Source organism: Delphinapterus leucas, chromosome 2 (assembly GCF_059928025.1).
Source record: "Delphinapterus leucas isolate spDelLeu-1000000601 "Yukka" chromosome 2, BTC_Dleu_Yukka2, whole genome shotgun sequence".
In the NCBI taxonomy this organism is placed as follows: Eukaryota; Metazoa; Chordata; class Mammalia; order Artiodactyla; family Monodontidae; genus Delphinapterus; species Delphinapterus leucas.
The window spans coordinates 179582756-179609905 of record NC_143130.1 but is presented as its reverse complement, the minus strand read 5'-3'; the positions used below and the strand labels follow the sequence as shown (position 1 = coordinate 179609905).

General features: G+C 47.1%; 1 protein-coding gene across 28 annotated transcripts in view; it reads right to left on the bottom strand.

Annotated features, from left to right (window-relative positions):
- Window positions 1–26495, bottom strand: part of KLC1 (kinesin light chain 1) — a 58640-nt gene extending 32145 nt beyond the window's left edge. For 27 of the 28 annotated variants that reach the window (XM_022575977.3, XM_022575976.3, XM_022575978.3 and 24 more), the window contains exons 1-5: window positions 10637–10898; window positions 8572–8802; window positions 5268–5346; window positions 4550–4775; window positions 411–498 (exon numbers count right to left, since the gene is read on the bottom strand). In XM_022575977.3, coding sequence (XP_022431685.1) covers window positions 411–498; window positions 4550–4775; window positions 5268–5346; window positions 8572–8802; window positions 10637–10897 — 885 coding nt within the window. In that variant the 5' untranslated portion in view covers window position 10898. Of the gene's footprint in view, window positions 1–410; window positions 499–4549; window positions 4776–5267; window positions 5347–8571; window positions 8803–10636; window positions 10899–26236 lie in introns of those variants that run through there. The other variant, XM_089908250.1, reaches the window with a different exon arrangement.
- Window positions 26496–27150: the final 655 nt, after the last annotated feature.

The following is a 27150-nucleotide window of genomic DNA, read 5'->3' as shown; positions in this document are numbered from 1 at the left end:
ATCAACATCAACAGGATCTTGATTTTTTTAATTTCACTGAAAGCCACAAAGCCAACCAAAATAGATCTATATGCAAATCTCACCAGATTTTAATAAAAAGACAATACAAAATCTTTATGAAAAAATTTACAGAAGTACATGCAATTTGATTTAGGATCAAAAAACACAGTACGTGATCCATCTGAGGTGGGGTGATAAACAACTTAACTGCACACTGACACCTGCTAAATGGGAGTCACCAGCACTGAAGCTCATCACTTGTACTAAGTGAGGGAAGTCCTACCTGTGCCGTCCAGTGAAAAGGCAGCTCTTAAATCTTCCCTGTTGAGTTTAATATTAAAATGAGATGGGTATAAAAATACATTAGGGAAAATAATATATAAAAAGAATGAAAGGACCAGTATACAAACCGCAGGATGATCTTTGCCCAAAGTTTTTTCACGGATGGCCAAGGCATCATTCAGTAGATTAGCTGCATCTTTGTATTTATTCTGGTCTCTAAATTGAAAAACATACAGTTAAGTGTTATAGACACAGCTTACTACATCTCTTTAAAATGTAATTTTGGAACTAAAGAAATAGAAGTTAAGCTTCAGTTATTAAAAGATAGACGTTAGCTATTAAAACTATTAAAAACACTGCTAATGTAGGAGAAAAAGACTCCATCAATAAACGTACTGGCAAGGTGAGCTGGGAGTCGGGCCTGATTAGCTTTTGAACCTGACCCTCCCATCTAGATCACTGGGACAATACTACCCCCATAACCCCGCACACAGTAAGCGAGGCCGTCCAGAACGGTGAGGCAGACGGAACGGATCCCAGTGTCTGCACCCAGTTCTGCCAGCTACCGGCTGCGTGGCTCTGGCATGTCACATGGGCTCCACAGTCGCAGTCGGCCCACCTAAAAAGGAAGGACGTGACTCACAGAGCTGCTCTAAGAAGCTAATGATTCGCCACGTGCCATGGAAAAGCCTGTGAAACAGAAGCCCAGGACGCACCCCGCAGTGTCTGCTGGAGCAGGGCGGGGCAAAGGGTCCTGCTGACAGTGGGGAGACAGAAGCACCTCCAGCCCAGCCCCCCTGGTTTAAGTGCTACCTGATGATGGGGCTGCAAACCAGTTACTTACTTTGTGAGACTTAGTACACATACTTCCCAACTGAGTAAGAACGGCTGCCCAGCAAGGCTTTGCCCTGCAGAAGCCAGACTGTCCTGCAGAACACTGGAAGGGCTAATAAGGCTTCCAGATCCTCCGAAGCACACTAATTCTGGCCAAGTATATAGGTTTTGGACTTCCCTGGTGGCGCAGTGGTTAAGAATCCGCCTGCCAATGCAGGGCACACAGGTTCGAGCCCTGGTCCGGGAAGATCCCACATGCCAAGGAGCAACTAAGCCCCTGGGCCACAACTACTGAGCCTGCGTGCCATAGCTACTGAAGCCCACGTGCCTAGAGCCCGTGCTCCACAACAAGAGAAGCCACTGCAATGAGAAGCCCACGCACCACAACGAAGAGTAGCCCCTGCTCGCCAAAACTAGAGAAAGCCCGCGTGCAGCAATGAAGACCCAACACAGCCAAAAAATAAATGAATAAACATATATTAAAAAAAGGTAACAGAACATTCACAGAAGGACACAAATGACTAAAAACACACAATCACAGAATACAAATTAATACACAATGCTGCACTTCTCCATTAATAAAGAGTAAGAGACAAGCAGCCCAGCCCCAGGCTGGTGATGGAGGAGGAGGAGTGTGAACTGGCACCACCTTCCTGAAAGCAGCTGGGCAACATGTACCAAGAAGCGTATCATGTTGTGTTTTTTTTTTTAATTTATTTATTTAATTTATTTATTTTTGGCTGTGTTGGGTCTTCATTGCTGCACGCAGGCTTTCTCTAGTTGCGGCGAGCGGGGGCTACTCTTCGTTGCGGTGCATGGGCTCTAGGTGCGTGGGCTTCAGTAGTTGGGGCACATGGGCTCAAGAGTTGCGGCTCACGGACTCTAGAGCGCAGGTTCAGTAGTTGTGGCACCCAGGCTTAGTTGCTCTGCTGCATGTGGGATCTTCTCAGACCAGGGATCGAACCCGTGTCCCCTGCATTGGCAGGCGGATTGTCAACCACTGCGCCACCAGGGAAGCCCGCGTATCATGTTTATACTCTAACCCGCTTTAGGAATTGACACTAAAACAAAATACAAAATCCTGAGCAAAACTTGAGCAAAAGATGTTCATCAGTAGATTAATGCCCCCCCCACAAAAAGCTTAAAATTAAATGTCCCTTAACAGAAAAATGTTGAAATAGAGTTATGGTACAGCTCTAGGACACAACATTAAATATGAATATATACGTAGCTGCTAACTTTTTTCAAATGTTCTGCTGACATGAGTAAACTCTCACACTATAGTGAGAAGGAAAAACACAAGACTGAGGAGAGGCCACCGAAGTCCCAGTACCCAGCACAATGACGTTTGTGTGACCACGCACCCTAAGTACAACAAGTTCCAGTGGCATTCTACGCACATTTTTTATTTAACTCATTTACAATAAAAATATCTACCATCAGCCAGAAACTCTCATGTTCTTCGTAGGCATGTAAATTTTTTAAAGACCTTTCTGGAATGAAATTTAGCATAATCTACCAAGATTTTAAATGCAACCTGTGACTAGGGAATTCTTACAATAATGCATAACAGTAAAAATCTGCAAACCTAAATGTCCATCAGCAGGAACCTGTCAAAAAATGTCAGGACTACCTGTAAAACAGAGTGCTATGCAGCATGGAAAAGGCTGTGCTGCTCTCGAAGCCCAGCCGCGGCAGTGGCCTGGAGCTGCAGCAGTGGCATGGCAGTGCTCAGTTTCCTTCCGGTGCTCTTTAAGGCCATCACCTCCCTCTCTGGACAGTTTACTCCTCTTCTCTTCATGGAGCCCTCCCCCTCCTTTCCCCCTCCCTGCTCAGGTTCCCAGCTCCGTCCCCGCCAGCCCCATGCTGCTGCCTCTTGCCGGGCTGCCCTGCCTCCAGGCTCCAGCCCCCTCAGGTCCTGCGCACTCCCCACAGCCACTCTTCTAAGACCTGGCACCTGCAGAGTGCCCAGCCCTTTCAGCCCCATCTCTTACTACTGCCAAACAGGATACAGGAGTCTGCCCCAAACACACCCTTCAAGGCCGCAGAAAGCGCTCGCACCCCTCCATTAGGCCTTCCCTAATCCCCTCAGCTGGAAGGCATCTTTCTGTTCCATGAACACTTCTGGGTTACTTTCTTTCTTTATTGGCCATACCAAGCAGTTTATGGGATCATAGTTCCCCAACCACGGATTGAACCCGGGTCCTAGCAGTGAAAGCGCAGAGTCCTAACTCCTGGACCGCCAGGGAATTCCCACTTCTGTGTTATTTTATTAACAACAGTCTCCCTGCTTCTATAATTACATATGAACATAGCCAGCCTATTCTCTAAACAAGGTTCTCAGTTCCTTTAGAAACAGGTTTAGATGATGCTGTTTGACTATTTCACAGTGCCAGGTAACACCACGTCTCACATCCCCTGCAACCCTTCAGAGGCTCAGAAAAGCTAAGGGCTCTGGACAACATCCTCTGTCTAGGGGCCACTTAGCAGAGATACAAACTGAACTCTCCTGACTTCAAATTCCACGTTCTGGTTTCTCCTTGAAAACAGGTATTATGTATCCATCTTTAGGGTCTCACAGGAACCAGCCCAAAGTCTTACATACATCTGGGTCAAAACTGTTGGCTAAACTGAAACAACCAAACCAACGAAGAAGAAATGGAGCAGTTCCCTGAAACCCACCACACTGGAGTGGCCACAGCAAACCAGTCCTGCATGTGAGTAACACCCCGACCTGCTCAATTTCAGGTCAGTTCGGCTAAAAGACAGAAGCAGACAAAGGGCTCCCATGTACCACTGCCCAGTCAGTGCCTAGGCAAACTATTTAATTCCATTCAGGAAGTTCACCAAAGGCTTCTGAGTTAGCAAACATGTTCAAGTGACTCAAGGTGGAGACAAGAAGACAACCTGGTCCTCAACTTCAAGGAGCCAGGATCCCGGGAGAAGAGATGACAAAATTCAAATCACCCGGAGGCCAAGTACAGGGCAAGCGCTGCGAGAGAGGCAGGGACAGGGTTATGGGGCACAACTTGGGAAGGGGCACGTGGAGCCCTGGATTCAGAAAGGAGAGAGAGCTGACAAGGCCTCAGAAAGGCAGGGGATACGGGCAGGCAGGGTGGGCAGAAGGAGCCTGGTATACCAAGTGTTGTGGGGAAAAAAATCAAAAGAGCTTAGCCTGGCCAGAGCGAAGGGTGCTGTGGGCTAGTCCTGGACGGCTGCCTGGGAGCCCCAGGCAGCGTCTGTTCTTCAGGGTCATACTCTTGCCAGAGAACTTGCTAAATGTTTGAATTTAACCCCTGGCTGTGTGAAGACAAATGGACGATAAGGCTGGAAAAGTAGCTCATAACAGTTTACAGAAATGTATTTTTAGGACAAGCTCATTAAAAACGTTGTCTCTAGGTCAAATTAAGAGAATAAAATGAGGACTACTAGCCTGTACACCAAGGCCAAGATGTTCAGCATGGTGGCCACGTCCGGGTGGTCATGGCCAGAGGTCTTCTCCAGGTCCTCCAGGGCCTGCTTGCAGAGGGGCACGGCGACCTCGTAGCGCCCCTGCGAGGCGTACTGGATGACCAGGTTGTGCAGGGTGCGCAGCCGCGCGGGGATCTCGTAGCCACCCTGCTGGGCGGCCACCGCTGCACTGCTCTGCTGCTGCTGCACTGCACAGAGAAGGGCTCACTTCAGGCAACAGAGAAAATCACCCGATGACGCCAGCTGATCAGCGCTCCCTGCTCTGGCTCTGGTCCAGGTCAGCACGTGGTCCCCACTGTACCAAACCTGTCCAGCGTTCCCCGCGCAGGCGAGGCAACACCAGCAACTTGTCGGGGATGCCGCACGCGCCCCAACAGTGTGGTGAGACTGCTCTTGGCCCCAGGAAAACTCCTTTGCCCTTTCACTCTGTGAGAATCCACAGATCGCGTCGGAACTGCTGGTGCATGCCCGTTTACGAGGACTGGCTCAACACGTTACTCTATCCCAGCGAGAAAACAACGCACAATTCTCTGGGGAACCACGAGGCAGCCTGAGTGTGCAAGGGCTGCTGTGAGGCAGGCTGCAGGCACGCCACCGCCTGCTAATGACAGCAAGTACACCCCAAGAGGACCCGCCACCTCCGTCTGCATGCTGCCATTTAACCACCACTCCCAACTTACTTCCTTGACCAGGGTCATCATCGTCATTCGGGAAGAGGTCATCCAGAGGTTCTTTGGTGGAATCAGTGTCTTTGTCCTCCTATAAAACCAACCCAGGACAATATTAGTCTTACAAATACTATAAATCCTGCACTGGAAATCTTTGATACAAATTTCATTTAAACTAAAAATGGAAAAGATGGTTTGTTTTTCAGATCAAACATAGGACTAGCCACAATGTGGTCTATCCATCAGTTCAGTAAAGAGTAATAAAAGGCCTGCTAGACTGAACTCAAAGTACTTGTCCGGGCAAGAGTGGCAGAACAGATCACGATGGCATCTCTGTGCCTTAGTCGTCACCCGTGTCCTACAGAAGTTCAAAGAGCAGGGAAGCCCTTACTTGAAATAAATTTTATTTGGAAACCAAATGATTAAAATGGCAAATCTCTGAACACCGCAGAACTGGCAGGCTGGACACTCCCCTCCCCACCCAGCATCTCCACCGCAGCAGGACCCCTAAGAGCAGTGTGACAGCCTATGACTCGTGTCCCCCACAGATGAGCCCTCAGGTAAAAAGAGTGAGTACACGCTGGAGAGAACAGACAGCAGCTTGACCAGGGGAGAACTCAGCGTCGCCCTGGCGCAGACGGACACCATCTGCCTCTGGAAGGGACCTGAGAGGCACATGTCACTTTTATAACATTCCCATCTGGGACACACAATCCAAACACACTCATGAGGAAACACCAGACAAACCCAAACTGAGGAACAATCTATGAAGTAACTGGCCTGTATTCTTCAAGAATACCAATGTCATCAAAGACAGGCTTTCTTCTTTCTGTGAAAGGACCTGTTCCAGATGAAAGATGACTAAAGGGACGGGACCACTATGTCCAACATGTGGTCCTGAACTGGATCCTGGAATGAGTGAAAAACGTCATCGAGGACTCTGCTGAGATAATCAGCAAAAAATGGAATCTGGGCTGCAGAGGACAGAGGAAGCACTGCGCCTGTGTTCAATCTCCTGAATCTGACCCCAGCCCTGGGTCTCACAGGAGAACTCCTCATGCCAAGGAAATGCACCAGCAGCGGTAGGAGGAACGGGGCAGAAAAATTATCATGCGAACCCCCTAAAAGGGGAGGCAGGGTTAGCTCATTGTATCTCTTCTCCAAGCTAGACATGTTTTCCAAATAAAATGTTTTAAATGTCTCTGATTCTATGAGAATAGCTTTCCCCTGCTCAATGTTATCCAGTTTTCCAGGTGAATCCACTTCTCTATTCTTATTCCCACAGCAACCTACCGGAGTTATATCTTTTAAATCAAAACATTCAGTTGCTCCTGACCTAGAGATGCAAGGGAGAAATACAGTATGCCTCATAAAACAGGGTGCTATGGACTAATTGTGCCCAAGATCATGTTGAAGCCCTAACCCCCAGTGTGATGGTATTTGGAGGAAATTAGGTTAGATAAAATCACAAGGGTGAGGCCCTCACGATAGGATTAGTACCCTAATAACAAGAAGAGACATCAGAGAGCTAGCTCTCCCTCCCCCCACACCCACACCCTGCCATGTGCAAACATAGTAAGAAAACAGCTATCTGCAAGCTGGGAAAAGGGGCCTCACCAGAAACCAGCCATGCTGGCACCCTGATATCTGACTTCCAGCCTCCAGATCTATGAGAAAGTAAATGATCTGCTCTTTAAGCCACCTAGTCTATGGTATCTGGTTATGGTAGCCCAAGCTAAGACACAGGGCAAGTGTAGGTCTGCTGGTACAATACACAAAACCATTCCTACAGTCTTAGGATGAGGGCTCAGACTGGAGACACAAATGTGGAACTCAATGGTACACAGATTATGTAGCGAACATGCCTAGAACTGTGTAGGCATTAAAAAAATGTTAGCTCAAAATACCATGTGAAATCCAGGATTGGATTCTAGAGCAGAAAAGGGACACTAATGGAAGGACTGGTGAAATCCAAATAAAGGCTGTAGTTTCGTTAATAGTGACGCAGCAATAGCAACGTTAATTTCTTACTTTTAACAAACGTACTGCTAGGGACTGAATGTCTGTCCTCCCCACCCCCTAATTCCTATGTTGAAGCCCTAATGGTCAGTGTGATGGTGTCTGGAGGTGGGACCTCTGTGAGGTAGTGTGGATTAGATGTGGTCATGAGGATGGGGCCACCATGACAACATTAGTTACACAAAGAGCAAGAGACCCTAGGTCTCTCTCTCTCTCTCTCTCTCTTTGCACAAATGCACCAAGGAGGCCACACGAAGACACACCAGGAAGAAGGCCCTCACCAAGAAACCGACCAAGCTGTCACCCTGATCTCAGACTTGCAGCTTCCAGAATCAGGAGAAATTAACTGTCTATTGTTTAAGCCATGCAGCCTACGGTACTCTGGAGACAGACAGCGCCCCAAGTTAACTCAGACACGTTATGCGGCAATACAAGATGTTAATAACACTAGGGGAACCTGGGTGAAGGGCATGCGGGAATTCTCTTTACAGTATCACATCAAGAGACCTAGGGTCTCTTGCTCTTTGTGTAACTAATGTCGTCATGGTGGCCCCATCCTTATGACCGCATCTAACCCACACTACCTCCCAGAGGCCCCACCTCTGACTTTTCTGTGAATCTAAAATTATTCCAAAATAAAGAAGGTTACTTTAAAAAAAAACTTAACTGAATCAGAAATAAACAGTAAACGAAAAACGGTAATTGAGATTGGGATGAACATCCAGAGAGCCAACAGAAGAAGGAAAAGACCACGATCCTTGGGGAACCCTAACATCCAGGAACCGCAGGAGGCCAAGGAGGCACGAGCGAGGGCGCAGGAGAACCAATGGTGTCCTGGGAGCAGGGCAGAGGGCTGCAAAGAGAAAGTGAGGATCCACCACAAACTACAGAGGTAGTCCCGAGTCTGGATTCAGGCGACTGGATCAGGGCACTGTTAAAGGAAAAGCATTCCAGCAGCGGGATGTGCATGGAAGCCAGACTGCAAAGGGTGAGGATGCTCAGGAGATCTCAAGCTGCAACAGACCTCGTTGAAGGCAATGGCACCTCTCTGCATTTATTTTATATTTACAAAGTATTTTTTGAACTGACCATCGTTCAAAAAAAACACATACGAAGAAACTACTCCAGAGAGAACTTATATGACTTGCCCAGGGACTCAGTCCCAAGACCTTTAATCCTTGGTCTTGTTTAAACACAACCGCTGGAGGGAACAGGAAAACACTGCTGGCTTTACTGAAACAATCTACCGACGATAACGTGGTAACTGTCAATACTGCATTCATACAGAACCACTTACTGATGGAGAAATGTCATCATCGTATTTTTTTAGCTGATTCATGAATTCCAGATGCTTCTTTTCTTCCTCCAGTTGAGCCACAGACTGCTCACTCTTCTGCAATTTCTGCTGCGTGTTGGCCAATTCATCCCGCAGCCACTGATTCTCCTGGCACAGACGACGAACCTGTGCACGCAGCTTCTGCTTCTCCGACTCGACGGCATTCAGGTGATTTGACAGAGCCATCATAACCTAGACAGACAAAAACACTGACAGCACTGCAGTACTCAGCCCAACAAATGCCACCTCCCGTCTCCGCAAGCATCCTGGGGTTGTAGCTCTAGCTGACACCTGCAGACACGTGCTCCAAAGTACATACAAGTATATTTTGCCATTTACTTCTATTCCCACCCTTTCTTTAGTCACAGGCTACATTCAGGGCATGATCAAGAATATCACATGCTCAGAACATCTATGAAAAATGCATTTCTTTTTTCTGTTTAGAAAGTATCTCGAATGGACTAGCAATGGACAGGCAGCTACTGTACTGATGAAGCTGTGTTTTTTTACTTTTTATCTAGATGGCGCCAACAGAATTTCTCAGAGACCCTTTGCCACGGGTGAGAGCACGTGCACACACCTGCACACGTGTTCAGAGTGCAGGTCACTCTGTGAGGGGCTGGTGGTGGAGCTGGGGCGGGGCGCACAGACAAGACTTCTTCGCCACTGCAGGGGAAGGGACGAAGGCTCTGTGGTGTGGCCAGCACCAAGAGTCAGGACGCCCTGACGCACTCATAAGCGGAGGTCCCTACTGGGCTCGCTCTGCCTGGGGTGCACTGATGGGTCTCAGGGACCGGCCTGCCTGGGAGGATAAGGGCTGGAAGAGTTGGGGAGGAAAGCCGGCTTCGGTCTGTTCTCTCTGCAGACCGTGCACCTGCCCCTCCCTCTTTATTATCCTCCTAGGTCTAAAACCTGACACTCTAGAAGGTGGGGCTCTTTCCTCCTCCTTCTTTTAACCCCAATATCTGCCAAACTAAAAAAGGAGGTTCACCTCTATATCGCTTTTCAACACAACTTGCAAAATAAGAGATTCACAATAACCAAAGTCCTACAATTAGAATCTGTAACATGCTTAGGATGAAGACTTCTAAAATCAGAGTATGGCCGTCACTTTGGTACAGAATGATTTCCTCTGTGAAAGCAGGAACTGGTAACCCAGCAGCCCCACTTCTGCCTCATTCATTCGCTATACAAGACGAAAGCTAAGAAAGAAGAAGCCCATTTTTAGTGTATTTAATTTTACCTAAAATATGTTGGCAAAGCTGAAAGTTATGGGGGGGGCGGGGGCACACCTAAATGTTTCCAATTTTTTCATCTCTACGTCTAGCAGATTAGAAACAAAGGTTTAGTCAAGTGCATAAGACAATCTTGTCTTGGGGTACTGCAGAGACTATGAGCTGTTGGCCAACATTCACCCTTCTTCCTCAGGCTTAAGAATCTGGAACTCTAAGGGGCAAGACAACATTCCCCAGTGTCCCTCACAACTAGGTGTGCCCACGGAACCAAGTTCTGGCCAATGAGGTGTAAGCAGAGTGCCACGCACACTTCAAGGAGGTAAAGGGAGGAGGCACACCCTTCCTGACCCTTCGCAGTCCTAGGGTGGGGTCACGTGGCTGCAGCTGGGACTCTGTCTTAGCCCACGAGATAGGCTGACTGGGGTGTAGTGCAGCAGGTGGCAGGGTCCTGGGTACCCCTGACACCCATACAGCTATAGTATCCATCTGGGACAGCCCACCTGAGTATGTGCTTTTACATATGACTATGATATTTAAGCCACTGTTTTTGTTTTTTGATATATGCAGCCAAATCAAATCCTAACTGACACAGAGTTACCTCTGTTTTTGCTCTACTTTTTAAAATGTAGACATGCCCAAATCATCATTTGTATAACATACATAACCCACATATAAGCTGATTTCTATTATTCTATAAGTATCTGCCCTCTAGTTTAGTTAAACCTCGTATGTCAAACAAAGTCTCCCCTTTTCCAGACCGTCAACTTCACGTTCATATCTGAGACTTGTACCTGTGCCTCGCTCAGGCCAAGCTCCAACATTTCCAGTGACTTTCGGATCATGTTTGATTTCTCTTCCACCAGATTACTTTCGTCATCTTTCTTCAAACACTTCAGTGTCTCCAGTAAACTTTGTAAAATGGAATTGTGCTCATTCTTCAGAGCCTCCAGGCCCTGAATTACTTGCTTTGTCTTAGAAATAATTTCATCCTGTGTAAGCTTCTCCAACTTGTCTTCCTTTATGTACACCATTGTGGACATGCTGTCATACATTCTAGGATGGAAAAAGAAAAAAAAGATAGAAATCTCATTAGAGGCTTAATTTATGTTACACCTTTAATGAAATACATGTGTGAAGACTTCTGAATTAACATTTTTATAGGTGAATGATAAACATGTGTATTGTGATTTATTACCTGGAAATACTACATTCTGTACTGTTTCTGTTTGTCCTTTGCAGACCAAATTAATTACTTTTCTGGCTTATGTCTGATATTTTTTTTTTTTTACGGAAGAAATGACAGTAACTGAAATTAATGCCAAAGATGAAAAGCAGCAAAACATCCAAATGGCATTTCTAAAACACACAGCAGGGCTTCCCTGGTGGCACAGTGGTTAGGAATCCGCCTGCTAATTCAGGGGACATGGGTTCGAGCCCTGGTCCGGGAAGATCCCACATGCCGCCAAACAACTTAGCCCATGTGCCACAGCTACTGAAGCCCATGCGCCTAGAGCCCGTGCTCCGCAACGAGAAGCCACCGCAATGAGAAGCCCGCGCACCACGACAAAGAGTAGACCCCGCTCGCCGCAACTAGAGAAAAGCCCACATGCAGCAACAAAGACCCAGTGCAGCCAAAAATGAAATAAATAAAATTTTAAAATAAATAAAACACATAGCCTCTGTAAACACAATCTTCTGTGAATGTTTGCAAGCTTTTTTTCCTTAATGAAATGCAAAAGGGACAGTAAATTCTCGGTCACATATTTACCAGACAAAGCCTTGAGAAGGAGTCACAGCTGGAGAAGGAGAAACCAGCAAAGGAGCACGGGAACAATCAGAGCAGCAAGAGAACCACACCTGACTGAAGCCTGGTGACACAAGAGTGACACAGCAGGATGACCAGTGCTGTAAAGACTCCAGGAGGGGGCTTCCCTGGTGGCGCAGTGGTTAAGAATCCGCCTGCCAATACAGGCGACACAGGTTTGAGCCCTGGTCTGGGAAGATCCCACATGCCACAGAGCAACTAAGCCTGTGCACCACAACTACTGAGCCCGCGTGCCACAACTACTGAAGCCCACGCACCTAGAGCCCGTGCTCCACAACAAGAGAAGCCACCGCAATGAGAAGCCCCCACACCACAACGAAGAGTAGTCCCCGCTCGCTGCAACTAGAGAAAGCCCGTGCGCAGCAACGAAGACCCAAGGCAGCCATAGATTAATTAATTAATTTTTAAAAACACATTAAAAAAAAAGAAAGACTCCAGGAGGGTGAGGGCTGAGCATGCCTACTGGGTCAGACTAGCCAAGAGGTCACCAGCACGAAATCATATGGTGTCTGGGACTGGTTTTAAAATACTACAGTGAGAAGGTAAAGGAAAGGGGAAAGGAGCACATAAAACAATGTCAGCAAAACGGTGATGATGGCTAATACGAGGCAATAGTTCTTTTTACTATCCTCTCTAGTTTCATGTCTGTTTTTAAACCTCATAATTTTTTTAAGGCCACAAACAGTGATCATTAGGAAAGCCCGTTCAGGAGAGTGATGGGACAGAAGTCACATTAAATCACCTGAGAGTGATTTCCTTCAGAGCACTTACGACTACCCAAGATCTCTGTTTTCACATATTGTCTTATATTCCCTTAAATATGAATTCTATTTAAAAGGCAAGACTTTACCTTATACCCACAGTGAATGCACACTACGTAGGACAGTTCCCGGCCCTCAGAGACCATCTGGTGAATGGATGGACTGATAGATGCTGGGGGAAGGGAAGCAGTGGTTGGTTGGGTTTTTTGTTTTGCTTTGTTTTGGGGCGGGGGGGGGGGCACGCCGCGTGGCCTGTGGGATCTTAGTTCCCTGACCAGGGGTTGAACCTGGGCTACGGCAGTGAAAGCGCCGAATCCTAACCACTAGACCACCAGGGAACTCTGGGGAAGCAGTGTTGAAGCAGTGAATACAGACCACACATTCCAGGATTTGGGAGTGAAGGCTGCAAGTAGCTGATAACAGGGTCACATCTGTCCTTGTACCCCCAGTTTCATACTGGAAAACTGATTTTTTTGCATAACACAAAGACTAAACTTTGGAAATTTAGAAGCTGTCTGTAGGACTATTCAGAAATCCACCTCCATAACATAAAGAGCCCAGAAAACAACGAAAGAACAGAGGCGACTCCTCTACCTGACAGTGTAGTATTATTAGATTTGTTACATACTTATTTAACTCATAGCTCTCCAACTGCACTGCAAACTCCAGTAGAGCAGGGACCTCATTTGTCTTGTTCAGCACTATATTCCCAGCGTGTCACACAGTAAACGCTAAATATGTTTGCTGAATGAATGAAGGAAACATTTTAGAACCAGCTTCCAATGAACAAGACTCAATACCACTAGGGTAAGGTATGGATCTGAGCACTGCCTAAGGTTCACTTCCCAGAACTGGTGTCCCTAGAGAAAGAAAAAAAACCCAATATGAAGAACTCCTTCTCCACTTTTGGCAGCGACACATTTATGTATTATTTCCTAACGGTGCAACGTTTATTCTCTTCTTCCCCAACCTAGACCATAAAAGTGTTTTACTACAACATACTCTGAGCGAGGCCCTGGCTTACACAGGGTGACAAGGGCCTCACCCTCAGGGACATGCAGGTAAGGAGAAGATAAGTAAAGGAACACATCCACCCAGGGCTAAAGACACTTTACAGGTGACAGGACTTACGGTGGGAGCATGGGGGGTGAGGGGGCAGCAGCACTTCCACTGGAGAGGGGAGGCCAGCTACTCGAGAGAAACGACCCCCGACCGCCACCCCCAGGAGAGCTGTTCTTAGTAAATGAGCACATCTTCTCTAGACGAAGTGCCGGGCACTGCTGGCAACGGGCGAGGCAGAGATGTACACGCTCCTGCTGCCTGTGAGCAGCTGCACCACGCTGCAGGCACACTCACGGTGATAAGACTAGAGACGCACAGGAGTGAGGCCACAGCACACCTGCATTCTGAAGGCAAGAGCCGGGGTGAGGGGGCCGCGGCAGCAGTCAGGAGAGGGAGGAGGGCATCAGTGACCACGCCATGGAGCCATCCATCAAGACCCACGGCACTTACTTCCCAGCCCTCTGCTGGCCCAAGGTTTGATGCCTCTGCTCAGAAAGCCAAACACCTCGCCAGCAACTTCTCAGTCTTTCCCAGCAATGTTAAACCCAAAGGGACGCAGAGGAGAGTCTGTAGACCTAGTAATAAATGGCAGCGACTTCACTGCTCAAATCACCTCCGGAAAACCAAGGCTCTTGGGGCATGAATGGGCAGTCAGTCATAGCTCTGCAGGTTAAATTCTGTCCAGCTATAAAGATGGTCAGTGTCACACCTCTACAGGTTACAGCAGTGGCTGAAACGGGAAGAGAGGGCACTTTTGTTGACGTAAAAGAGAAAGGCGGACAGTGTTTATACAAAAGTAGGAAAACCACAAAAGGCAGGACTTAGGTAGGTAAAAAAGAAAACAAAATGAGAAAGACTTACCACTTTAATTGAGGGAATGCCTCAATTAAGTAAATACATTTAGAGAAACCCAATTTTAATTCCTTAAGGAATATGTAACAAAACTGGCCCCAGGGTACTGCGTGCTCACACACTCTTGCAATGGCTCTAACCATATACACAAGAGTAATGAATACAAATGTTATCTGGATGCATGCGTATACACACACACACACCAAAAAAGAGTCGCTTAAGGCAGTTTTCTTTTAAACTTACTCTTAAAAGAAAATGAGAATCCAAATGCTTTTGGGGGGCACTTAGAAATGAGATGAGGTGCTGTGGACAGGACGGAGCCTGGCTCCACCACCAGCCATCACTGCAGCATGGGCGAAGTCCCCAAACCTCCTGGGGTCTCAGTGGTTAGCAGACCTCCCTCACCAGGCTTTTACCAACATGGGCGAGTGTAGATGGGGCACTAAGCACAGGGCTGACAGACACATAGGAACCGCTCAGTAATCAATGCAATCTCCCACCCGAGATATAAGGAATCAGGAACTTCCCTAATAAATGACTGCTCAAGGTCTGCAGATACACTTCCTATAACTCACTACTCTGCAAGATAGTCAGTTCCTTGTTAGACTGTTCCAGTATTTAGTTAGAAAGTTATTCCTTTTGCTGAGGTGATATCTTCCTCCTTGTAACTTCTACCCACTGAGCCAACTTCTTCCCTCTAAAATAAACACAAAATACATTTACTATCGCATCCACAAGATAACGTTTCAAATATTGTGTGACAGGCATAGGACTCTGCAAATCTTCCATCTCCCTGGCTCACACCTCACACTACTCCTCTGGCACGCCTCAATCGTGACAGTTTCTTCATCTCCCATCCAAGTCACCATCCCATGGATTCAACTGTGCACGCTGCTTCTTCAGAGGGAAGCACACAATGGCACATATATTTATACTGCTCCATAGCTCTCTTATTTCTAAGCTAAGCCATTATAACCAAAGGTGGGTTATATAAAAAACAGCGCTAAGACAACTGGCTATTTGCGGCGGGGGGGGGGGAGGGGGGATGCATTCCTACCCTCACTATACACTAAAATAAATTCCATATTGCATAAAGAATTAAAGGTTAAAAAACCCACGAGAAACTAGAATAAAATTTAGGCAAAGATCTATAAGCATACAGGTGAAGGTAAAGAGCGTTCTATGAATAAAATGGCAGAGAACTAAAAGAAAAGACTAATAAGAGTTTATTTAAAGTAAGAGGGCTTCCCTGGTGGCACAGTGGTTGGGAATCCGCCTGCCAGTGCAAGGGACACGGGTTCAAGCCCTGATCCAGGAAGATCCCACATGCTGTGGAGCAACTAAGCCCATGCGCCACAACTACTGAGCCTGAGCTCTAGAGCCCGCGAGTCACAACTACTGAGCCTGTGTGCCACAACTACTGAAGCCCAAGTGCCTAGAGCCTGTGCTCCGCAATGAGAAGCCACCGCAAATAGAGAAAGCCCACGCGCTGCAACGAAGACCCAACGCAGCCAAAAATAAATAAATAAATATAAATTTACTATTTTTTAAAAAAGATATGTTTAAAATAAGAAACTGCTAGGGAGTTCCCTGGTGACCTAGTGGTTAGGATTCTGGGCTTTCACTCTCGTGGCCCGGGTTCAATCCCTGGTTGGGGAACTGAGATCCCACAAGCCCCAGGACGCTGCCAAAAAAAAAACCTCCTACGAAAGTTCGATCTAGAAACTACCTTTCTGAGGAAACACTATTTTGCAGCCCATCACAGTAGAGAGCTGAGAGGGTTAAGGCAGAGGTCGCGCTGATTTCTAATGTCTGTCAGCCCTCGGCCTCCCGCCACCCCTGCTGCTGAGTGCGCCTCCAGGCGGCTCCACTGAGGCATCAGCCAGCACAGCCCTGGCAGGCGCACAACAAACAGACACGCTAGCTACTCTGCTGCTCAAACTGTTCCAGCTCTGGCCATGGGAGCTCTTTCCGTTTCTTTTGTGCCCCACTGACATGCCCATCCTTTTATTTTTCGAGCACTTTCTGGCACTACAAGACATTCCACGCCCATCTTGTATTCCCCCTAGCCCAGCCCTAGAATCAGCCATTAGTCCAAAACTGGGCTCAGGGGTCTCCCTCCCAAAACCCATAAACCGGGCTTCCGCAGTGGTTGAGAGTCTGCCTGCCAGTGCAGGGGACACAGGTTTGAGCCCTGGTCCGGGAAGATCCCACATGCCGTGGAGCAACTAAGCCCGTGTGCCACAACTACTAAGCTTGCACCCCACAACTACTGAGCCCACGAACTGCAGCTACTAAAGCCCGCACGCTCTAGGGCCCGTGTGACGCAACTACTGAGCCCACGCGCCTAGAGCCTGTGCTCCGCAACAAGAGAAGCCACTGCAACGAGAAGCCCGCACACCACAACAAAGAGTAACCCCCGCTCGCCACAGCTAGGGAAAGCCCGTGCATAGCAACGAAGACCCAACGCAGCCAACAATTAAAAAAAATAAATTAAAAAAAGAAATGTGGGGAACAAAAGTAGCAGATCTGTATGCAGAGTGAATAACAGCCAAGACAGAAATGTGAGTTATTCTGACAGTTCTTGAGTGCGAAACGAAGTTCCTATAAACACAGCAGAGAGTGGCACAGAAAAATAAGATGGAGGGAAGAACATGGAGGTCTTTACCTAGCAAAGATTGGTAGCAGAAAATCACATTTGAGATGTTTTTCCAAGAGATATCTGAGCTGATCCAGTGGGAAACTCTGGCAGCCAGCCAGACCCATCTCTGCACACAAGCCCTGATGAGCACCAGACACGGGGAAGGTGCTGACGCAGAGGGCAGCAGTGAGGAGACGCAGGTCGAGAGTCTCTAATGGGTCTGTAGAAAACAACCCAAGTTGTATTCAGGGAAATATTCAGTGCCATGATCTGAATGTCTGTATTCCCCCAAATTCATATGTTGAAACCTAGCCCCTAAGGTGATGGTATCTGGAAGTAGGGCTTCTGGGAAGGCCATGAGAGTGGAGCCCTCATGAATGGGATTAGTGCTCTTATAAAAAAGACCCCAGAGACCTCCCTCACCCCTTCCCCCAGTGAGGACACAGGGAGACACCATCTATGAAACAAAAGCAGGCTCTCACCAGACACTGAATCTCCTGTCACCATGACCTTGGACTTCCCAGCCTTCAGAACTATGAGAAATAAATTTCTGTTGTTTATAAGCCACCCAGTTTATGGTATTTTGTTATAGCAGCCTGAATGGAGTAAGACATTCAGTATCCTGGAACCCAAGATTACAGTGTGCTGTGGGTAAAACGACACAAGTGTCAAAACTTAAAAAATTAAATGAATGAGCCATCAATTCCACTCCTGGGTATATACCCAAGAAAACTGAAAACATGTTTATGTAAAAACTTACACATGAATGGTCCAAAAAACAAAATGCTGGACAAATGTAAAACTTGTACACAAATATTTTGGCATTAATCATAATACTAAAAATGTGGGACTAACCCAAATGTCCATCAACTAATGAATGGATAAACAAAATGGGGTATATCTAGACAGTGGAATACTATTTGGCAATAAAAAGGAATGAGATACTGATACATGCTACAACATAGCTAACGGTGTGCTAACTGAAGGAAGCCAGACACAAAAGGCCATATGTTGCATAATTCCATTTATATGAAGTGTCCATGGAGACAGAAGGTAGATTAGTAGTTGCCAAAGGTACAGGAGTATGGGGAGTAACAGCTAACGGGTACAGGATTTCTTTTTGGGGTGATGAAAATGTTCTAGAATCAGATGGTTGCAAAACCCTGTGAATTTTTTCATACATGAATCATATCTCAGTAAAATACAACCAGAATTTTTTTTAATTAAATGATACAGATCAAAGAAAAACACAAAACCCCACTTTGGGACCTAATCTATTTTAGCTTTGTCAAGGAGTCACAGAAAGCTTCATTTCTCAACCTTTTTATCCTATGCTCCCCTTTTGATAAACAAAAATCTCAAGCCCTTCTCAAGGTATTTAAAAATGTCTAAATACACAATATGTTACCTATTGCAACTAAAAAGGTAATCAATGGTAATATTAGAAGTAAAAATATACATACTTTTTGGTTCTGAAATTTCAGAACAAAAATTATACAGTGTAGAGTCAAAGGGAAATACAATCGAGAATTTCCAGGGGATGGTTCATTTTTGTTTTGGTGGGGGCAGGAGAGGGTAAGCAGGGAGGTGTGTCACTCCCCCAGTTTATATAACAAAGTTAAGGTTCATATTTGAGCAAAATCCAAAAAGGTCTCCTGCAGGGTCTCAATCTTGTTCAAACCATGACATTTTGGATAAAAATGCAAATGTCCCACCCCTTCGTGGTTTGTATTACAATAGTGAGTTTGTTTTCTAAATATAATACCATATTATAATAATAAATATATTTTATCCAGCTCTACATGGCCTGCCCTTACCCACTGAGAATCACTATAATCTACTCGAGGGAGAATGTGCTGTATCAGGTACCTCCTGACCAGAAATTTCATCTCTGGGCTATGAACTGACAGAGACAACTGAGAGATACAACTCCAGAGCCTGCCAATGGAAACTACTGACTGCATCATTTTCTGCTAGAACCATGGTATCTCCTCTCATCTAATCTAACTTTATCTAATCCTTTTATTTCCTCTTCTAAACCTGGGTCACAAGAATGAACTTGAATGAACAAAAATCCTGCTGGCCTAAAAATCAGAAAAATCTATAAAGTGAAATGTTTTAAAATTAAAGACTCCATAATTACAGTATCTATTCTGAATTTGTTTCCATCCTAAAACTATAAACCACTGGATAAAACAAAAGCTTGTACTTGCCTCTTGGGTGAGTCTACTGTAGATGCCCTTGCAGAATTAGAAATAAAGGCAGTCAGAACTCCAGGTACTTTTCCCCACAGCCCTGCTCAGGAAGTTGAGGCTGAGTGTGGTTCTGTTTTGCACTGGGCCACCTCTGCGTACAGAGATCCTCTAACTCTATGATAACCTAACCACACCACCTGTGGAAAGAACTTTACAAGAAGGCCAGGTCCCCCACCAGCTGGTGAAGTGCCTACCTCTCCCCGAGCAGCGCTCCAGGCCAGGGCCAGGAGTGCACTGAGGTCTTTTAATCTGCTGTGGGACCACAGGTCCATCTCTCCGCATACAAATTTTAAGTATGAGAAGCTACAGGGAAGGGTACTACATGAAAATATGGGAGAACATGCGTTTTCCTGAAACAAGGATGAGTGAGCCCAAATGATGCAGATGTCTCTATTACAAGTCCTTGGTTGAGCAAGCAAAAAGGAAAAACAGCTTCACCAGACGTGACTAAGAGAATACATAAGAGGGTGGTTATGGGTGACTGGGGCAAAAGAATATAGAGTATTCATTCTGTGGTTTAAAAAAAACCATTTTTATTTCAAAATGAAAAATGTCAGCAGATTAACATAATACCATAGGACGAAGTTCACGTATTTAAATGCTAATAACACATACATGAAATAATTTTCTTTCCTAAAGAAAGGAAATTAAAAAAATTTTTAGGGGCTTCCCTGGTGGCGCAGTGGTTTGGGAGTCCGCCTGCCGATGCAGGGGACACAGGTTCGTGCCCCGGTCCGGGAGGATTCCACATGCCGCGCAGCGGCTGGGCCCGTGAGCCATGGCCGCTGAGCCTGCGCGTCCGGAGCCTGTGCTCCGCAACGGGAGAGGCCACAAGAGTGAGAGGCCCGCGTACCGCAAAAAAAAAAAAAAAAAAGGCACAGCCAAAAAAGTTAAGCCCCAGATTGGGAAAAAGTATTTCTAACATATAGCAAAATACATGTACCCAAATACATAAAGAACTCCTACAATCAATAACAAAAAGACAACCCAATTTTTTTAATGGGCAAAATACTTTAACAGACACTTCACAACAGCAGGTATACAAAAGACCAATAAGTACGTGGATAAGTGCTCATCATCATTAGTCATCAGGGAAATGCTCACTAAACCCATCACAAGATGCTACGGCCCTGCAGTCGCTAAGATGAAGCAGACAACACCAAAAGCTGGAGAAGACACGGAGCAACTGGAACACACACACTGCTAGCGGGAGTGTAAAATGCACAACCACTTGAGAAAACTGGCAGTGTCTTTACAAGTTAATCCTACATCTAACCTATGAACAATTCCACTCCTAGGTATTTATGCAAAAGAAATGAAAATGCGGGACTTCCCTGGAGGTCCAGTATTTATGATCCCATGTTTCCACTGCAGGGGGGGAAAGGGGGCACAGGTTCTATTCCTGGTTGGGGAACTAAGATCCTGCATGCCTCGGGATGAGGCCAAAAAAAGAAGATGTATGTCCACACAGTCCTGTACAAGAATGAGTGCTCCCCACCCCAGATGCGCAACAAAAGGAGAATGGCTAGACTGTGGTAGATCCATACAAAAGAACAATACTCAGGAAGAGAAAGAAGGAAATCACTGACCCACGCTATTGTATGTGTTGAATTTTTTTTTAATTTATTTATTTATTATTTTTGGCTGCACTGGGTGTTCACTGCTGAGCGCAGGCTTTCTCTAGTTGAGGCGAGCGGGGGCTACTCTTCGTTGCAGTGCGCGGGCTTCTCATTGCAGTGGCTTCTCCTGTTGTGGAACACGGGCTCTCGGCATGCAGGCTTCAGTAGTTGTGGCATGCGGGCTCAGTAGTTGTGGCTCACGGGCTCTAGAGCACAGGCTCAGTAGTTGTGGCGCACAGGCTTAACTGCTCTGCGGGCATGTGGGATCTTCCCAGACCAGGGATCGAACCCGTGCCACCTGCATTGGCAGGCAGATTCTTAACCACCACGCCACCAGGGAAGTCCCGCATGTGCTGAATTTTAAATGGTTACGCTGAGTTACAGAAGATGGATGCGAAAATACATATATTGTTTAATCTCATTTGCATGAAATTCTAGAATAGACGGAACTAACCTATGGTTATGGAAGTCAGTATTGCTGGTAGGGGAGTGCAGGCCACCTCTAGGAGCTACGGGAGGCAGCCCTCAGCTGACAGCCAGCCAGCAAGAAAACCAGGACATCAGTCCTACAACCAAAAGAACTGAATTCTGCCACAACCGCAAGAGCTTGCAAGAGCATCCTGAGCTCTGGAAGAGAACAACAGCCCAACACACAACTGTAGCCACGTGAGCCCTGAGCAGAGGATCCAGCCAAGCCATGCCTGGACCCCTCACCCACAGAAACCGTGAGATAACAAACATTACTGTTCTAAACCACTAAATTTGCAGTAATTTGTTATATGGTAAATAGAAAACTAACATAAATGTCACACAAAAAAAGCTTTAGAACTTAATGATGTTTTAGTTAAAAAAAAGTAGAAATTATGGATGAATCTTGAGGACATTATGCTAAGTAAAATTAGCCAGTCACAAAAAGACAAATACTGCATGACTCCAGTTATATGAGGTATCTAAAGTAGTTAAATCTATAGAAACAGGAAGTAGAATGGTGGTTGCCAGGGGCTAAGGGGATGGGGGGAAATAGGGAGTTATTTAATGGATACAGAGTTTTAGTTTTGGAAGATGAAAAAGTTCCAGAGATCTACTGTACAACAATGTAAATATATTTAAGACTACCAAAATACACTCTTAAAAATGGTTAAGATGGTAAATTTGGGGGTTTTTAAAACCACAATCTTAAAAGAATAGAAATTAACATTTTCCCCATTTGGTCAATAATACAAATAATTTTTAGACAGAATAAGTGAATTTAAGAGAAAACACACCACCATATTCACCATAAGAATGAAGATTCAGTCAGCTTTTACTGACCACGGAGCCTGTGCCAGCTTCTCTGAAGGACACAAGTACTACAACACCAACATGGTGACCCGAAACACTGTACTTTAGACAGCAACCCCAAGGAGCGACCACGACCACCTGCATCACCTGGGCTTTTGAAACCGAAGAAACGGGGCAGGGGCATCCCAGGTGGAGGCACCTGGAAGACTGAGCTTAGCATTACTGTGATTCATGATAGCAAGGTGGTTCAAAGCTTGAAGTGTACAAGCAAAAAGCCTTGAACTAGAAGGCTTTAAACCAGCTGTATACCTCTGGTTTACATAATTTGCCCTCTCTAATCCTCAATTTCCTCAACAGCAGGATAGAGGCGATTGCTGTACCAATTTTACCTGATATAGTGCTAAATTCACTATTATCAGTTTTATTGTAGAAGTTTAATAACTTCAAAGAGGCTGGAGCATAAATTTCCACATTATGCCATCGAAGTCAGGGAACAATCTAAGGTTTGAGTTGAGTTGGGCATTTTCCTGGCGGTCCAGTGGTTAAGACTTCGCCTTCCAATGCAGGGGGTGCGTGTTCAATCCCTGGTCAGGGAGCTAAGATCCCACATGCCTCATGGCCAAAAACCCCAAACATAAAAAACAGAAGCAATATTGTAACAAGCTCAGTAAAGACTTTAAAAATGGCCCACATCAAAAACAAAAAACAAAAAATCTTTAAAAAGAAGAAAAAAAAGTTGAGGTGACTGGGATATTTTAGAACCAAGGAAATAATTTCTACTTTACACATGCACTTAGCTTAAATTGTTTGTTCTAGTGATATTCACTTGTATCTGCTTTATTAAGTATCAACGACATACCAAGCATATTTAAAAGCATAGATTGAGACTGCTTTCATCTGCCTCCAAAAATTAGTTAAAAATAAAAACATAATTCATTTTTGATCTAAGAGTATGTTAACCAGCAGGCTACAGGGCAGAATGACACAAGGATACCTTGGGAGAAAAAAAAAGCAAGTCATCTCTGAATTAGCCCTCCAGTCTTGGAAAGCAATATTCTCAGAAAAAGTTTAAAAGGTCACAAATAGCCCTCCAGAACCAAACCCAATAGACTTTTCTGTCCAAATCTTTCCTTACCTCTTAGCCAATTTGATACTGCCCTCCTCCTCTTCCCTGTGTCCCAGGGCTTTCCTACCCTTAGGGCCACTCTGCAATCTCTACCAAGTGTCAGAAGCTCTCACATCTTTATCTCCAGCCTAAATCTTGTCTTGAGCTCCAGGCCTGAATCTCCAACAGACCACTAATCCACTTGGCCGCCCCACGACGTGGATTTAACCTACCCAAACCCAAACTCACCATCTCCTCCTCCCATTTTCCCCATCGTGGTGGGTGTCACCTGCCAGTGAGTCACCCAAGTTAGAGACAGGGAAGTGACTCTAGATGTATTCCTTCACATTATGTGCCAAGCACTGACATTGAACACACCAGATAAAAATCCCCACCCTGCCCTTGTGGAGACTGAATGTAAGTGGAGGCGACAGATAAACTATGTAAGAAAATAATTAAGTAGGGAATTCCCCGGCAGTCCAGTGGTTAGGACCCCGAGCTCTCACTGCCGAGGGCCTGGGTTCAATCCCTGGTCGGGGAACTAAAATCCCACAATCCTCGAAATGTGGCCCCCCCCAAAAAAGAAAATATAATATTGTACAGAGTGAGAAGTAGTAAGGAGTGTGTGGAGAAGTGAGGACACACTGATATCCTGAAGAGCAGACTCGGAATGCGACTGGGCGGACTTGAATGAGGGCAAGAGTAGGAAGACAAGGGGAAAAGATGGGGTGGGGTGCTTACAGGACACTGGCAAGAACTTCAGCAGAGGAGTGACATGATCCCACCTAGGTTTTAGCAGTTGGCTTGGGTTTGAAAACTGCCTATAGTCTCCTTCTGCCTACAGCCCCACCCTTCCCCCACTCCACTCAGGTCCCGAGTCAGGACCACCCTCCCTAGACACACTGTACATCGCCTTTCCTGATCTCATCCTTCCATTCTCACCCATTCCCAATCTGCAGCGCCACCACTCCCAGTCCCACCCCACTTTTCTTCAAGTCTCCCAGCCAGAATCACCTGCTCAGAGCACTCGGCACAGCATTCAATCTCATCTGTGGTACCAGACTGTGAGCTCCTCCAGGACAGCGACCGTCCCCGTATCCCCGACTACTCAGCACAGCACCTGCCATGCAGCTGGTTCTCAATAAACATTTAAGACCTTGCTTTCACATCTTAATAGGCTAACCATTTTTATCCTATACCACGAAATGGACACTTAAAACTTCCCTGTACTTTTTGATCAGTACTTTTGTACTGATCACTTCTTTGTTAATAAAGTTCTGGTTCATTATCATATTTCACTTAGGTTTCCAGGTTATACGAATCCTACACTTTAACTTTTGACTTTTCCACTTCTAATTTTCTTTTTGTACAATTATATTTTGCAATAGTTTATAGCCCTACATGGAAAGCTACACATTGACTTACCTATCTTTCAACATTATGAAACATGCTTAAGGTATAACTTTTTAAAAGAATATATAATTTAAGTAACTGCAGCTGAGTTTTTACTTACTATGCAATATTTAGGATACTATGTGCCTCTCCCCGGTGGCATTTCCTCCCTCCTCCTTGCTGCGATTCCCATGCATGTCTTTCTTCCTTTATTATGTACTGTCTACAGTACTGTTAGAAGACACTGCCAAGCTAGGTGAACCTGCAAGGCTGCCGTGAGGTTACCACCCTAGGTCCTCCACGCCCCTCAGGGACAACAGGGCTGCCAGGCTCCACTGCAACATGAGGCTGCATTCTTAGATGACTTGGAGAAACTGGCTCTTAAGAGAGGGTCCTCCCCCATGACATATAATCCCACACAATCTGAAATTTTTAGTGTTTAATATCACTGTACTCTTAGAGGTACTTAGGAAACAGAACAATGAATCAAATTTCCCACCTTAACTAAGGCTTGTTGCCAGTCCATAAAAGAGGATCATCCTAAATAAGAATATGAGATTTAAGGAGGTTGTTCCAATTTCTAATGGAACTATTCACTGAACTATTACAATGTATTCTGAGCTAATGATTCTGATCAGTGGCTTAGTCATGCTCTACAAAAACAGCCTTTGCGTTTAACAAATGCAAAGGCTCAAAGAACCAGCTGCCCCTTCACACAGCAGTTTAAATGGTGTATCACAAATTTTCTGCTCTCACACTTCTAAAGAACATCATTTTTGCAAGTTCTCCTTAACAAACGCTTAATATGTAAACTCTGAATGTGCTGTTTAACAAAACAGTAAAAAGCAGCAACAGTACAAAATCTCTAACACCGAATTGCCTGGATCTACAAACCTTAAGTTATAAAACCATCCAATTCACCAGGCATTCGCTTTTTTAATATTTTATTTTAAATTTTTAAGGAAAGAGGTACATCAAATTTGACAACCGAGTAGATATTCCAGGACCGGAATACTACAAGTTTAGTGGGAGCAACTCCAGCCTAGGCGAACACTGGGGATGAGGCGTTTCGGGTCTGGCCGCTAGAAGAAAGAGGCCGCGGGGCAGGCGGGGTCCAGCCGGACTCTCGGGAAGGAGCCCGCACGCTTCCGACCCGCCGACAGACCGCGAGCATGACAGGCGCGCCCGCCCTGGGCGGTGCCGCGGGAGAGGGCGGGGGACGGAAGGAAGGGGAAGGACTCGGACAAAGCGAGCCGGGCCGGCCGCCCCCTCCCCGCGCGCCGCGTCCAGCCTCCCGTCCCCAGCCGCGCGGCTCCCGGGGCCACAGCTGTTCCCAGGGCGGCCGCCCCCGCCCGCAGCGGGGCCGAGCCTGCGACGCGGGGCCGGGCGGGGGGCCGGGAGGGGCCGGAGCCAGATGGGCACGCGGAGGGGACCCGAACCTGAAGGGGCCGTGACGGGGATGGGCCGGGGTCCTGGGCGGCGGCCGGGGCCGGTGGAGAAAAGGGACGGACCTGCTGGAGGCTCGAGGGCCGGAGAGGGGCCGGGGGCGGGAAGGGACACGGGTGCGGCCGGAGGACCCGGGCCCGCCGCCGACTCACCGTGCTGCTCCCGCGGGGCCGCGCGCTCGCGCTGTCAGCACCGGGAGGCCGCGGGCGCGTGCGCCGAGCGGGACCGCCGGGGCTGTCGCCTCGCCGCGTCAGGTGCGGCTCCGCGGTCACAAACGAGGGGCGCCGGCGCGGCCGCCCCGCAGCATCCTCGGCCGCCCACGCGCGCTGTGTCCCACGGCGCCTCCTCGCAGCCGCCGCCCAGCCAGCTCCGGCTCCGCTGCTCCCGCCGCCGAAAATGGCGTCTCCGCGTCCCTCCCCCGGCTCGGCGTTCCCGCCCCACAATGCCGCACGCCACCGTGACGTCACCCTGCCCCGCCGCCTATGGGCGGGTCAGCTCGGGAACCAGGGACCCGGCGGAGCGGGGCTCCTGGAGCCAGACGCGGTCCCGGGCTGGCTGTCGCGGGCCACACTGGGGGCGGGGAGGGGGTACTACCCCTCTCCGTGGGCGGCCTCGCGCGGGCAGGGCCAGAAGGTGGCCTGAGGAGGGCACTGGCCCAGCGCTGCCGGTCAGCACCGCGTCCGGGCCCTTCCCTCCCGGGCGCGGCCGTCTCCTGCTCTCATGTATCAGGAATAATATTTATTCACATAATATTTATGTGCTCGTTTAAATCTTTCCAGAACCCACTAGGGGGGCTTTCAGCAGCCCCTCCAAAGCAAAGGGTCCTGAGGCGCTAGCCTAAGCCAGGAGGCCTTTCTCCAGGACAATCTGGAGTCTTCGGTCGAGACCCTGACCCCCCAGTCCCCACGCCTTGCCTATCTCGTTCCCTCGCCCCTGGGCCATCGGATCTTCAAGGATCTGAGTCCACGGGCTCTTTCCAAGCCCTCCCCTCAGCCACAAAGGCCTCGCAGTAACAGCACCTCAGGCTCATAAGCGGGGTGGGATGCTTAACCCCTACTGCCTGGCA